The sequence below is a fragment of the Medicago truncatula genome, chromosome 7 (genome assembly GCF_003473485.1).
Source record: "Medicago truncatula cultivar Jemalong A17 chromosome 7, MtrunA17r5.0-ANR, whole genome shotgun sequence".
NCBI classification, from domain to species: Eukaryota; Viridiplantae; Streptophyta; class Magnoliopsida; order Fabales; family Fabaceae; genus Medicago; species Medicago truncatula.
The window spans coordinates 55,336,663-55,352,612 of record NC_053048.1 but is presented as its reverse complement, the minus strand read 5'-3'; the positions used below and the strand labels follow the sequence as shown (position 1 = coordinate 55,352,612).

At 29.0% G+C, this 15,950-nt stretch overlaps 2 protein-coding genes across 2 annotated transcripts; both read left to right on the top strand.

The window, feature by feature from the left end:
- Positions 1-1,174: 1,174 nt before the first annotated feature.
- On the top strand, positions 1,175-3,043 carry LOC120577091 (two-component response regulator ORR23). Its single transcript, XM_039828031.1, has 5 exons — positions 1,175-1,277; positions 2,068-2,220; positions 2,308-2,462; positions 2,628-2,697; positions 2,911-3,043. Exons 1-5 carry the CDS (start codon positions 1,175-1,177, stop codon positions 3,021-3,023), a joined length of 594 nt encoding a protein of 197 aa, XP_039683965.1. The 3' UTR covers positions 3,024-3,043.
- Positions 3,044-13,783: 10,740 nt separating this feature from the next.
- LOC11435142 (copper-transporting ATPase PAA1, chloroplastic) lies at positions 13,784-15,456 on the top strand. The gene is made up of 4 exons (XM_003626494.4): positions 13,784-14,165; positions 14,446-14,608; positions 15,036-15,107; positions 15,246-15,456. Exons 1-3 carry the CDS (start codon positions 13,851-13,853, stop codon positions 15,053-15,055), a joined length of 498 nt encoding a protein of 165 aa, XP_003626542.2. The 5' UTR covers positions 13,784-13,850; the 3' UTR covers positions 15,056-15,107; positions 15,246-15,456.
- The last annotated feature ends 494 nt before the right edge of the window (positions 15,457-15,950 follow it).

The window sequence follows — 15,950 nt, the reverse complement described above, 5'->3', positions numbered from 1 at the left end:
CATGGTAGTCATAATCGGGATTTTAATCGTATAATCCTACAATTTTACAATTAATGTGCCTTGAACGATCATGACTACACCTAGAATCCTAATTAAAATTAGTGAAATCCTGTATAATCACTTCCGTTAATCGTAAAATTCATCTACATTTAACTTTAATTATGTAGGTGTTGACTTGAGTTTTAGTTGTTTATGACACTAGTTTTTAGTTATGCTTGAGAATTATGCAACTATGTATGTTGTTATGTTGTTGAGTTATGCTTATGAACTTTAACTTAATTACGTATTTAAAGTGTTCTTTTTCCTATGTATGCTATTTTATATGCAAGTATTTGAGTTTTATGAATTTCGTATAATCCTATTAATGTAAGGATTCTATGATTTGCGACTTTACCTCCCCTTACGAATTATACTTAAAATTCCGATTTTGACTACCATGATGTCAATAGCAATGTTGTGAAGTAGGGAACAAACAAAACCAGTCCTCGCAACATATGTTTGTCCTGCTAACCGATGACTATGTTGCAGAAATTCATGCTACCTATGTTTTGTTTTTTTATTTTTTAACAAATCAAATATATGGTTTTGAAATTGTTTTGAAAAGGATATATTTAGATTTAAATAAAATCAAATATATTGTTTTAAAAAAGGATACATTTTGGATTTAAATAAAATCAAATATATGGTTTTGAAATTGTTTCAAAAAGATATATTTTGGATTCAAATAAAATCAATTATATGGTTTTAAAATTGTTTAGAAAAAGGATATATTTTGGATTTAAATAAAAATAAATACATAGTTTTTTTAAGGAGTCAAATATATGGTTTTGAAATTGCTTAAAAAAGTTTTTTTTTTTTAAGAGGCTAATTGCTTAAAAAAGGTTATATTTTGGATTTAAATAAAATCAAATATATTGTTTTGAAATTGTTTCAAAAGATATATATTTTATTTAAAAATATCTAAGAGGTGAACATAAGTGAGTCTATAAATACAACGCATAAGGTGCTTAATATCGTATCACTTTTTAGAAACCTTAACCGAAAAGAAAAGAAATCATAGTCTCTCTCTTTGCATTCTTTTGTGAGGGAAATCTTTCTTTGCATTCTTGTTTTTCTCTTTGCTTAAACAAAAGTTTTTACTTAGAAATCAATTTTTTCCCTTATCTTTCATAAGATGAATGATGAGTTTCGAATTGGAATGCATATTCTTGCTGTTGATGATGACAGAACTTGTCTCAAGATTTTGGGGAGACTTCTCGAAAGCTGTCAATACCATGGTATGCTTCTTTTTCTTTTTTAAATATTAAAATTTTGTTTTTGACTTTGAACCGGTGACTCGTCCAGTTGTAATTTAAGAAAAAGACATAGTATAAGCGATGGTGTGTCGGAAAAGAACACGTGTCGGATACCAGACTAACCTTCAATTAGAAGTGTCGGTGCTACAAAAGTTTTAGATTTTATTCTTTATATCCTTTTGGCCAAGGCATTGTAATTAGAATGATAACATTAACAGTTTCTTTTTCTTTTGTTTTTTTTTCTATTATATAAACTTGAATTTGTAAAATTGGGCCAGTTTGTCTGTTTATCTTGTTGACGAATCTTATGATGGTGTTTCAAGTTTGAGACATGTGTATTTATGTATATCTTTTTTTTTTCACATTAGTCTAGCCAATGCCTTGTACGAGTAAAATATATTAGTCTTAAATTTTCTTCGATATTGTTTAGGTTTTTATATTTTCTAAATTATATTTGACCGATCAAATTCTCTCAAAGATTGGACATCATTTGGTTTTTAAAGTTCACATTTAAAAAAAAAAAAAAACAAAAAAATCTTGGGTCTAATCTTTTGTGAACTTAGGTTATTTTTTGGATTTCAAATATTTAACTGCACCCAAATTGTTGGATTCATTCGATGCAGCAGGATATAATGCAACTCTTTTCCAATGATTAGATTTACTATTTTTAATTTTAATTAACGTTTATAGATTTTAATTGTATCTGCGATGTATCAATTTTTTTTTTCCCTTTCGGAATGATATTAATTTTAGTTATGGTTATTTGTTGCAGTAACCACTGCTCCAAGTGCACGAATGGCACTGAATTTGTTGAGAGAAAACAAAAACAAATATGACTTAGTAATGAGTAACGTTCATATGCCAGACATGGATGGATTTAAGCTTCTTGAGCTTGTTGGACTTGAGATGGACCTACCTGTCATAAGTAAGTTATGCAATTCTACAACATTATGTTTACTGATACATTTATAACAAATTATGAAATGTTTTAATTACAAAGTTTTGTTTTTAGTGTTTTCTGAAAATGATGATCCTAAGCTGGTGATGAAAGCAATTGATGTTGGTGCTTGTGATTATCTGCTGAAACCTGTTCAACTGAAAGAGGTGAAGATGATTTGGCAACATGTAATCAGAAAGAAGAAAACTAGCAAAAGAAGCAATGACGATGTGCCTAATTCTGATAGTGGAAATGGAATAGACTCAGCTGTGACAAAAAGTTCTGATAATAAAATTGAAAAGCCATCTAGAAAAAGAAAGGATGGCAATGAAGATGATGTTGAGGAAGAGAATGAGTATGATCATGAAAATGATGGTCCAACAATGCCGAAGAAGCCTCGGTTTAAATGGTCCCGTGACTTACACCACAAGTTTGTTGTCGCGGTTAATCAATTTGGCGTTGAAAGTACGTTCAGTGTGCAAAAACAACTGTTTATTTTTTTTCATTTTATCAAAGATGTTTGAGTAGGTTATAGCAATCCAATGTTGAGATTAATATCATGATATGAAAACGAAAATTATATTTTGTATTATTTGAAGATTTCCTCAAATACTCTTGCTTATGACGTTTTTCAACACTGAACTGCGTTTCTCATTATAGTTGTTATTTTGTTTGCAGAGGCTAGACCAAAAAAGATTCTTAACTTGATGAATATTGAAAATCTTACAAAGGAACATGTGGCCAGCCATCTCCAGGTATTTTTCTTTATCTCTTATGCTTTAGATTTTTAAGCTATGAAGACAACTATGACATAGACACTGATGCAAGACATGACACTGACACAATGACACTGCTATAAATTTATAAATTTTAGTAATTAAATTAAATGTTAAATTTTTTTTTTATTTTTTTTTGGTACAAAAGAGGAAATTAAATGTTAAATTAATTTCATGTATAGTGTCAAACACTAAACACACCTACGTAGTTTACATTTTACAAACACTTTTGTTTTTTTTTGTTTGTTTAAATCTGCAGAAATATAGACAAAAGCTGAAGAGTAGTAGTTATGGGAAAAACAATGAAGCTAATATAGTGGCTAGTGGTTCTGATACATCTCACTCAAGAATTGACACTCCTCCTAGTGTCAATATACATGGGTTGGCTACTCTTGATTTAAACATCTCCTTGAATTAACCGAAGGGCTGCCATCGAAACAGGTAATAAAATTTATGCATTACTTAACCTATTTGTACCGTTGTTTCTGTTTATATGAATTTAAAATTGGAACTGATATGAGTCGAACTTATTTAGGTTTGACTCAATAAGAATGTGATTTAACTCGAGTTTGTTAGGAACCTCTTTTTTAGTTTGAACTCAACTCATTTCAAATTTACGAACAATTCAATTCTATTCATTAGGTCTAGCTCGTTTGCTCGAATCATATAATTCAAAGGCCAATTTTTTTATACCCAAAAGAGTCAAAGATTTTTATATCTTTGAACTTTTGAATTATTTATTTTTTGAAAAGGCAAAGATTGAGTTAAAACTTAAAAGTTTATTTAAACCTTTGAATTATTATTTTTTAAAAAGATAAAGATTGAGTTAAAATAAAAGTTATTCAACCATAAGGCTTAAAGGATAGACATAACTACAAAGTGTATAAATAAATAAATAATCGATTCAACTCATAAATTAAATTGGTGGAACTATATATTGTTCAAGTTTTGTTCGTTTAATTAATAAACTTTATATTTGGCTCAAGTTTATCTCATTTAATTCATAATTAAATTTTAACAAATTAATTATCGAGTCGATTTCCGACATATATTCGAATTATGGCTCGGTTTATCGATAGCTCTATGTGATGGTATCATTCATTTGGTCCATAATTAAAGCATGTATATATCTTTAACGTTTGCTCTAAAAAAAAAAATATATATTTAACGTTTTATTAGACATTTTTCTCTATTGCTTGCTGATGAATATTTCCTTCTGATGCAGGAACAATTATATGTTAATTACTCTGGTGGGAAATCAAAGTCACACGCACTATGATAATTTCTTTTCCAAGTTCAAGAAATACTTTTTAGTTTTTTCTATTATTAGCTGGTTAGATTATTTGCTTCAAGTCATGCTTGTTAATGAATTTTATAGAATGTGACAAAGTCTTCCTTCCTATACGTACTCTCTTTTCCAAGTTTTGTCTTTCTCATAGTTGCAGTTTCTATTAGATTATTTTTTCCATCAAGAACAGTTTTTCTCAAAATTTTCTAAAGACATTGTTGTTAACTTCTAACATCAATTCTTAAATATATTTATAGCTTTTTATATGAAAAATAAATATATTCATAGTTTTTTTGGCTAGAAGAAATATATTCATTATTTTGGAGTACCGTAAAATAAATAGATTGGCTAACTTGTAACTAACATAACTAAAATTGGAGTTGGGTCTCAAGTCACATCAACGTGCATTCTCATAAACGTTAATGAGCTTAGCATGCATACCCTTGCTCGTCAATAGTTGCAAAAACTTCGTTCTCACAGTTCAGTAGGTTGCATGCATCTAAAAAAGCACTAGATTTCACCATTCTGGTACCAGAGATGCGTCTTTTACCCCTGCTTTGAGATTTTCCATCAAAACAAGTGATGCATCAAAGGTTAGTGAAAGATTATATGATTCAGCTATTTAAATAGTCGCCAAACATACAAAAACTTTATCCCTAAGGAAACTAGCCTAAAATATCTCCATAACGTTGTATAATACAGTTAACCTTAGGTTCACTCCATAACCTCTCGATTACAATTATTTAATTTTGTTTTGAACACTCCTATCCTCTTTAATCATCATTTTTTCCCTTCAAAGTGTAATCTCACGAGCATAGTTCAAAACACGAAACATTTTATCATTGGCCTTAAAAATCAATCTAGTAACTTATTTTTAAGTCAGACACAAATACAAAAACCTAGTATATTATAGGGTCTATATGAATTGACTTATTTAAGCTTATCTACTGACATAAGCATCCATGATACTGGTTTGAAGAACTTAATTACAAAACTAACTTAGAGGATCGAAATAAATCAATTTTATAATTAGAGGATCAATCCGATACCAATTAAATAGTTAGAGGACCAAAAAGGTAATTAAGCCTTAAATAAATTATTATATATAAATTAACTTGCTCCAAAGAGGTTATATTATTAAAATAAACTATTATATATAAACTCATTAGGATTGATGTTTAGCATATACATCCTTTGTTAAGCTAAATTTAGAAATAGATTAAGTACAAGATGATGAAAATAGCCTACTTAGTGCTGCAAACCTGCATACACAAAAAGGAAGAGTAAGGTCTGCTTACCCACAGACACAAAACAAATACGAAGAAATTAAAAAGAGTGTCTCAAGTATGCACAAAATTATTAACAATTATTTAACAACTTAGTTCATGAGCAACAACCTAGTTGATGTTTTCAGTAGCTTCCAACATCTTGGCCCAGAAGGCTTGGCGATCCTTAATGGCATCACGCCTAATAAAATGCTAAGGTGAAAAGTAGCCATCAGGAGCAATCATCCTAGGATAACTAGAATAGACATTGTTCGATTCAAATACACAACAGTTAAAAATGAAATAAACATAGTTCAACACCTAAATCAACAAGACCAGTTTTCAAGTTGTTCATGGATACATTCAATTTAGACAGGAGATCAACAACATTAATTATTAATAATTAGTAATCATTAAAAATCAACTCAAGATTAACCTTCCAAAACAAACTCGTACACCCAAACAAACTTCCAAAATTACCAGCAACAGGGAAAAACAATTAAAAATCAGCTAATTTAAAATGAAAAGAAAAGCAATCAAAATCAAAAACTTTATCAAATTAGCAGCACGAATGTTAACCAACCCAAACAAACACATACACCTAAACTTCCAAAATTACCAAAACATACCACTGTATATCGTCTCTGTATTGGAACACGATTATTATGTTGTGGTTTGTTTGTAAATATTTTGGATGTGGAAATATCATGAAATAACACCAGGAAAAAAAAAACATTCTTACACATGGTTAAATTAAAAACAAAATCATTTAGAAAACGGTTTTTTGTTAGACTAAGTTTTGCTATTACAATAAATAAGTCAAAAAGGCAAATCATTTTCAATGTTGGAATCTATATGCCGCAACATATTTTCAACCATGGTCATTATAGGTAGTTTTATCAAGAGGGCTTCTTCAAGATTCAACAAAAGTTTTCATTAAAGAAAAAAATACAAGGAGAAGATTGAGACTTTACAAAAAAAATGTTGTTGTTAAAGATATTTTTTTATCGCACTAATATAATTTATCCAATTCTATAACTCCTTTGTATTTTATATCCTGAATTTAGGCTGGGTTAAAATTAACCTATCAGATATGATGATAAAAATTCTAATTTTGCCCTCACCCCTATCCTCTCTACATGATCGATCTCTTCCTCTCATCTTCTTCTTCCTGTTGCTCATGCCATATACCCTATTCTCTATCTTTTTCTTAAATTTCATTTTTTTTTTTTTTTTTTATCATCGATTTCAATTTTTTTTTTTTGTACAGATTCACTTTTTTTTTTTTTATTATTCTTTTCTTGGATTCCATCGATTTCACTTCCTTTTTTTTTTTAATTCCCATTTTTGTATGAATTCCCCTTCAACTCATCTTTTTGAAACGATTGATTTCAATTCGTTTGAATTCATTTTTGTTTTGTATAAAATTCAATTCCTTTTTTTTTTTTTTTAATTCCTCTTCTTTTTTAATTGATTTCTCATCAGCTTTTTTATAATGATTCCTAATTATTGTTTTTCTTCTAGTCGATTTCAATTATTTTTCACCATTGTTGGTGTTGTATTATGAAAGTTTGTTACAAAATGTAATTGATTAGAAGCGTAATTACGTCATTTAATATGCAAATTCTATGGTACATCCAATGAATTTGGATGTATCGGTACACCAAGTCGTAAAATTAATAATAAATCAGTTGTTTTTTTGAAGAAAAATAATTATTTTCTATCATTGACAACTATAATAATTAAATTTTATTTACCAAAAGCTTCGACGAAATAAAATTTAATTTTTACTACTCATAATAATGAATATTGATTATTTTTTATGACAAAATGTAAAATTTTTAATATAATCCTTATAAACAATGAAATGATGTTTTTTATTATGATATGACGTTTTCTAAAATATAAATATCGATAAATAAATTTTTATTTTATAAAAATGATCGTTAATTTATAAGTTTTGTGAAACAAGAGTACCGGTATACTACAATTTCTGAGTGTACCGTAGAAGTTCCCATAATAATGACTAGAAGGTGTACTCAATTGTATTTTTTTTCTTTGGATATTCACTTCAATCGCTATTGTAAACAATTTAGCCAAACTCGCAGGGACGTGCTTGTATGAACTGGAAATTAGACATGACAATTTCATATTTTATTTTTAGAACTTTTTTAATATTTTGTTATACTAAAATGGTAATAATTATTGAAAAAATGTTAGTAACAAAGTGCTTTTCTTATGTGTTCCGAAAAAATAGACGTGACATTAAATTATGATCATAATTCTATTAAAAATAAATAAATTCCGTTGACACACTTGATGAATAAGATTTAATTATTATAATTATAAATGATAAAAAATAATATTTTTCTTTAAAAAAACAACTCATTTAACTATAATTTTAAAGAGTGAGTGTACCGGTACACTCAAATATAGTGAATGTACCATAGAATTTTTTGCCAATAAATCATGATCATAATTTTAAATGATAAGATTGGGAAATTTGACCGAGTCAGAAAAGTTGCGACTTGCGACGGTGGAAGGGAATTATTAACGAGATATTCTGCACCAATTTTGGGTAAGAGAATATCGTAAAAATTGGAACGGCAATTAAAACTCACGCGTCCCTCACTCTATTTATACCCACAACCCAAGGTCACACAACCTACAATTTACATTTTCAATCATAACTATTTTTTTATGTCGTAAGTAATAGTGATGTTGAATTATTATCTGTATTTCTAACTTTTTAAATTGGTTAAGAGGATGATGCATCCGGTGTCTGAGATTTGTCCCTGTAGCTGCCTCTTATGTGATAGTTTTGTTATTACAACAAGTGTAATTTTCTTGATTAAACATAATATAAAGCATATTCTTAAGGTTGGCTTATAGTTGTCAACATTTTTATTCCCAAATCAAATTGTTTACATGAGGAGGGTTACACCAACTACTCTCATCTATGTATTTGGGAAATGATGTAATTGAGTTCACATCCGTTTTGCACCATTGTGGGTCATTGACACATTTGGCTCTACATTCTAGAATAATGTTGTGCTCATCATCTAATAGCATGTTCGGTATTTGATACTACAACAGCTCCATCAAAAGCACACTGGAATATTACATAGAAGCATAAACTTGAACATGCAGCAGTGGCACAAGCTTTCGACATGGTCAAACACGTATCCAACCAGATACTGAGAGGAAAGAGAAATTGAAGTTGATTTGTGTGATGCTAAATAGAAAATGACATCTAGTTTATTTTCTTTGTGCAAAAAGTGTAAAAGTTTATATTGATTTTTTTAATATAAATTATATTTTTAATAAGGATGTTATAAATTATGATGCTAAAATATATTATTAACAAATTTGATGTTGTCATTTAATTGTTGATATTTCATCCTTTTATTTTATTGATTGCTTCTAGATTAATGTTGATATCTGATCCGATTTTTCAGCACACGTATTTACCAATTTGATGTTGACATATTAGTTGCAGATTTAGATCCAGTAATATGTTAAAATTTAAAACAATTGTCTAATTGGTACTTTTTTTTATAAAGCAATGGTAGTGGTAACCTTGGGGTATAAAAAAAATGTTTGGGGACCGTAATGAAAAACAATTGTGCAAGGTTTGTATAAATAAAATATTTGGGGTCCATAATGAAAGAAAAAACAATTGTACTTTTTTTATAGAGCAATGGTAGTGGTAACCTTGGGGGTATAAATAAAATATTTGGGGTCCTAAGAAAAATATTGTGCAAGGTTGTTACAAATGTTAAAGTACAACTATTGTGCTTAATCTATCAAAAATAAAAACTGTTGTGCTTAACCTCATTAAGAGTCTCCTAAAAATTAACGTCAAAAAATAATCATGAGAGTCTCTTATATTAAAAAAGAAAATAAGGCCATTAATATTGTCACGTGAAATAACTAAGGCTCTGTTTGGTAAAAATAACGGATGACTGATAAACTAGTTGATAGTTTATAGCTTATAGCTGATGACTTATAACTGATGATTAGTAGCTGATGAGCTACTTGAAGTGTTTGGTAAAATTAGTGGTTCAATTAACTGATAGATGTAAAACTACATAAAATAATATTTTTAATTCATAATAAAGTTTATATCAATTAATGTTTAAAGTATTTAAAAATTAAAAATTGTTAATTTAATATTATTATTAAATTAATTTTAAATTCATAAATGTTAATTTATATTTATTTTCATTTGCCTAAAAAAAATTAGATATAAAGTGTAAAAAAATTTAAACGTAACAATAAATAAAAAAATAGTTTGTACAAATATAGTGAAGGTAAACGTAACGTTCTCATTTTTTTTGTTGGAGAAAATTATTGTCCCTGTTCTTATTCTCTACAATTCTAATATATCACACAAAAATAACGTGTCATTTCGCAAAAAAAAAAATGATGACATTAAATATTGAAATAGTCCCACAAAAAAAAAGTAACAATTGTAACGAAAAAAAACTTAAACGTAACAGTAAAAAAAATATCTTTTTCTATTGAGAAAAAAAGGATCTTTCATTCATAAAAAAAATAGCATTCATATTTAAAACATATGTATTTTAATTTATAATATAATAAATGATTAAGGGTAAAAAATGGAATTTAGTTAGAATAATAAGGGTAAAATTGGAATTAAATGTGAGAAGCTATAAGCTCAAACGCTACTTGGAATAGCTTCTGAAAAATAACTTATAAGCTCGTGAAATAAACTATAAGCTCATAGTGAAAAAGTGTTACCAAACAAAACTTTTTTTGTCAAACGAGCTTATAAGCTATAAGCTAAGATCTAAAAACTCTTTTTTGAGTATTACCAAACAGACCTAAGAGGCTATTATTTTTTTTTGGTTACATCTAACTAAGAGGCTATTAAAGATCAAAGATAGCCTATAGTTTCATTCAAAAAAAGAAAGAATACCCTATACTTTCAAATCAAAAAATTAGTTAATTGAATTAAAGACGGCCTAAAATCATATTGCAAAATTGAATATGAGGATGAACATGAAGATGTTCATAAGGTTTATGAGTTTTTTTAAATAAAAATATTTTAACAAACAAAGTAATTAATAAAATTATTATTTTAGCATTTTTTATAATAAAAATGAAAAAAAAAAAAAAAAGACTAACATGTGCATATTTTGATAGATAAAGCACTAAAATGGAATTAAAGAAAATACTAATGTATTACAATAAAATAAGATAAAGAACATGTAGTGTAATTTTGTATTTTAATTTATTTTGAAATAAATTTATAATAATAAGTGGAACTTTTTAACTTAGGCTGTGTTTGGTAACACAAAAAAGCTAGTTTATAGCTTGTTGGATTAGCTTATAAGCTCGTTAGATGAAAACGCGACGTGTTTGGTAATAAGCTTTTTTCATGAGCTTATAGCGTTTTTTGAAAAGCTATTTCAAGTAGCTTTTTAGCTTATAGCTGATAGTTTTTTATATTTTCTTCCAACTTTAACCCTATTAATTTAAATTAATTATATTTTTAATTAAACAACTACCCATATTCATCTTTATAACCGCCCCATTTTTTCCCTTAAAAAAATGCCACGTTGTTTTTTTTAAGGAGCACTTTATATATATATATATATATATATATATATATATATATATATATATATATATATATATATAATAACTAGTCTATTGTATGTTGTAAAATTTTATATATTCTAGCTCACATTTTGTTTCCACCTTTTTCTTATTTTTGGGATTCATAAAGCAGAGATCAAAATTGTCGATGATTTTTTTTTTTTTTAGGATTAAAGGTCGAAGAATTTTTTTATGGAGACTAAGACCAAAAGTTTGAATATTTATAGGGACCAAAAACATATTTAACTATAATTAAAAATATTAAAAAATAAATACATTACAAAAAAATGTGTGTTCTATATGTATATTAAAAAAAAAAAAACATGTTCTTTTATGTCATTTTATACTTATCAGCCACTTCAACAGCTAATTTTACCAAACACATTATTTTTAATAAGCAAGCTTTTCAGCTATAAGCTATTAGCTATCAGTCATCAGCTATCAGCTAGCTTATAGCTTATTTTTACCAAACAGAGCCTTAGTTAAAAAAATGGCTAAATTAATCAAATGGTCTCTCAACTAATTCACAGTTTTCATTTTGGTCCCATAAATCTTAAAATCATCATTTTGGTCTCTTATCTTTACTAACGAATTTCAAAAGTGTCCTTTCCGTCAAATAGTTAATTGTGCCGTTACTTTTGTTCCATTTTTTCATTTAAAATAAATAAATAAACAAATAAACTCTTCTTCTCTCTCACGTGACAACAACAACAAATGTTTCTTCTCTCCTCAAACCCCACCACCACCACCTACTTCCGGCCAACATTCATCGTCTACATCATTTTTCCAAAAAAAATCAGAAACATCAACCCTCATCCACAACAACAACTTCATCATCACCAACGATTTCTATCAATAACAACCCATAAAAAAACTTCAAACATCCCAAAAAACATGAGTAACACGTATGGAGAAGATTGAGGATGAAGATGAAAAAAGAGAATTAATTAGTTGTTGACTCACCGTAAGATAAAATAGACCTGCGTAATCCAATGGTCATCCTTTTAAAAAAAAGATCAAACCATTTAAATTAAAAAATTAATAGGATCTATGGTGGACCAACATTGTTTGTGTTCCATTTTAGACATTTAAAGTTAAAGTTAACAGTCATAGACCTTTTTGAATAACGGAGTAAAAATTAAAGGATAAAAAAATTAAGGGATCAAAATGATGATTTTAAGATTTATGGGATCAAAATGAGAACTGAAAATTAGTTGAGGGACCATTAGATTAATGTAGCCTAAAAAAATAAGATAACTCATTTAAGTGAAGAGCCACATGGGTGTTGACCCAGTCAAAATCAAGGGGGTTTGAAAGTTGTAAAAGGGGAAAAACTTCATGATTGAAAAGTGATTTTTTCAACGGGGGACCAAAATCACAAGTCACAACTATGGCCAAGGCAGGAGATTATTAAAAGTGTGTTTGAGCCTAAACTTTATTGAGTAATTACCCAACTTCATCCTTGAATTTTAAAAAATCAGTCAAATTCATCCTTAAATTTTGCGAAATGTCTAATTCATCCCTGAATTTATAAAATGGCAATCAAATTTGTCCGTCCGTTAAGTTGGGTTGTTAAGAGAGGTGACATGTACTTTTAACCTCTTATAAGACTTACCACGTCAGATATGCCACACAAGTAGAGACTAATTTAGCCGAAAATGATTAAATTACGAAGGACCAAATTGATTGATTTAAAGAAAATTGCAAATTCCCCAACGTCTCTTTCTTCCCCAAATATATATTTGGAACCTTAATTTTATAATTTGTCACCTAGAATTCAAAATCCTCAAAATTTCTTTCATTAATTGATGACAAAGTTCTTCCCCAATTCAAAAAATTTAAAAACCTACTTTTTTTTCTTATTGATGTGAGAGTGCTTGAATGTTGGTGTAATAGATTTTGTGTTGTAAGAAAAGCCAACACTGTCAATAACCCAGGAAGACTTTTTCTATGCTTGCCCTCTGTCAAAGTTTTGTTCAACAATGGTTATGTGAATGGTTTGTTTAAATTGTACTGATTTTAAATTTTCTTTGTATAAGATGATGGTGAAAATTGTCAATTTTTTATCTGGGTTGATGAAGCTGAAGAACTATGTTATTTTTATAAACAATGGTGCTGGTCATGGAAGGAATGCAAGGTTAATGGAGAAGCCTAAGAATAGTGGCGGAGAAGAGGTTTGGAGGGCAATGTTGATGGATAAAGTCGATTGTGTAGGAAGTGAACTTAGGTTGATTAAGATATTGACATGAGTAATTTGTTTGATTGAATTGTTTAAAATGCTATTATATTATGTCAAGTCTGTGTAATGTTGTAATGAATAAATTCAACCCTCCTGTCAAAATCATTCCATCAAATTGGTCATTCTATTGTTTGTCTATGCATCAAATCGATTCCTAAATTAGTGAAAAATATCATCAAATAAGTCATTGAATTATCACAACATATATCAATATGATCTTTGCTACATATATTTGCTGAACAAAGTAGAAAATAAAAAGACAGACACTTTGATTGTTGAAAATAAAAAAAAAAAACATTATCATGAACAGTAGGGACCTAAAGGTTAAGAAGAAAAAAAAATGTTAATATTTGATGCAACTCCCTATTATTTTGTTAAGAAAAAGAGCTAAAATAATAATTGGACAGGAACAAGATTGGTCTTGAATGATGTCATCATCATCTTCTTGTTCTTCGATTCTTGCACTTCAAATTCCAACAAGAATGGATTCTCATTCTGTTGTGACGCAAAAGATGTTTTTGAAACCTCTGAATCTAAATTTTGGCAGAGACAGAGGCATCCAACAGCAGCTGCTGAAGCTGAACCATCATCATCGCGTTTTGCCATTACGGTGTTGTTCAGCCTCAACTACTTCCAGTGGGGACCACCTCCATAACAATGATGCTGATGTTGTTCTTCATGTTCAGGGAATGATGTGTGAGGGATGTGCTTCTAGTGTCAAAAAACTTCTTGAAACTCAAGTATGTCGTCTATTTCTATTTGAATTCATTAAATTATATTTATAATATAATTCTGGTTTAACGACTTCTTGAAACCCTTTCGTCCCGGTTCTTCGAACACAGGACATCCAACTCTTTATCTCTTAGCTCAAACCAATTGAACTACCAAACCAGGAGCAAAAAGTTGGATTTAAAAAGTGGAATGATTTTTCACGAGTTTGATAAAATAAGGGGACTAAACGTGCAATTAGTATACATACTATCACTGCAATCTAAATATATGTTATTAATTAATGGACAGCCACAAGTGTTATCTGCTAATGTGAATCTAGCATCGGAGATAGCACTAGTTTCCCTTTCACCTTTGTTATCTCAAGAGAAAACTGCAACAGATTGGCAAAAGCAGTTAGGAGAGAAACTTGCACACCACTTAACAACATGTGGTTTTACTTCTACCCTTAGAGGTAATATTTCTAAGTGTGTTCTGTTCCTTTGATCAACATTTGCAAATGCCATTGTTTGTTTTTTCAAATTTCATGTAAATGGAGTTGCCTGAATATTGCTATGTCATCATACTATGATGTTTGCATTCACTTCTCCTTAGTCATTCCCTCACTAAACTTCCTTTATTCACATCTACGCAATTAATGGTATATCCATTTTCCTTGTCCGTAAATGAAATTTGAAATCCCCTCTATGTTTTAGGGGCTTTTACCTTTATTCAATTTTTAATTAATTGCTCGGATATTGTTCGTGATAATGGACATTTAGCAATGTAACTAAGTATGTTTGTTATTTACTTAATAATAATTATTGCCTCTAAATGAGATTAGCTGCATGTTATTATAGATATAATTTGATTTACACGAGTCATGGTTGGATTAAGTGCAGGTCAAGAAGATAGCGCCTAAAGGAGTGGTCGTCGAGAGTCAATGGCATGTCCTCATTCAACAAATTTGAAAGGTTTTATGATATAGTGATACCCTTTAAACAACTAAACTATTTTCAAATATTTTATTCTTCATTTTTAGATATGCACAAGATAAGTTTAATAACAGTTATTGACATTATAACTTATAATTACTACCTTCTCTTCACTAGGTGATTCTCTGAGGCTACTTGTGGTGATTATTGGAGAGCCGTGTATGTGTGTTCAGGTGGCCCTGCATGCTGTAGAATTTACTGATGTTCAATCTTAAGTTAGCCATTAATCCCTAGTTATCAAGAAATTTGTAGACTCATTTATGTGAACTCTGGATTTTGTGTATAATACTGAATCAAGACAATAAATTTATCCTGTTTACACTTTCTCCCTCGACTAGTTTGGATATGATTCCTGATGATGCAAACATACAAAAAATTCACATCACTACACCAAAATTGGGAATTAATATGGTGTATTTAACATCACTTAGTTTACAAAAGCGCTATTTTGGTGTTAATGTCATTGATGCTATATTTGAACCAAGTACAAATTAAAAAACAACAATGACATTTATGTGCTGGACTTTTGTCCCTTTTCTGCTGTAGACTTTTAATGCCATTCCTTTTCTGCTCTTGATATACTGCTGTGGATTGGTGTGTGGTGGTTTAGCTACTGATTCATGCTTATGGGTGTGTAACAAGAAAATGTTTTATCTTTTTGGACTCAAGATAAGATAAGCATGTCATTTTCTTTTAATCATAGGTAATTTTTGTCTATACTTTTGTCTTTCATGTTCCATCCTTGTGCCTACGGTTGTTTTGAAGATCCAATATAGGTACGTGATATGTGTTTTTATAAGAAGTAAGTAGGAGGTTATTATT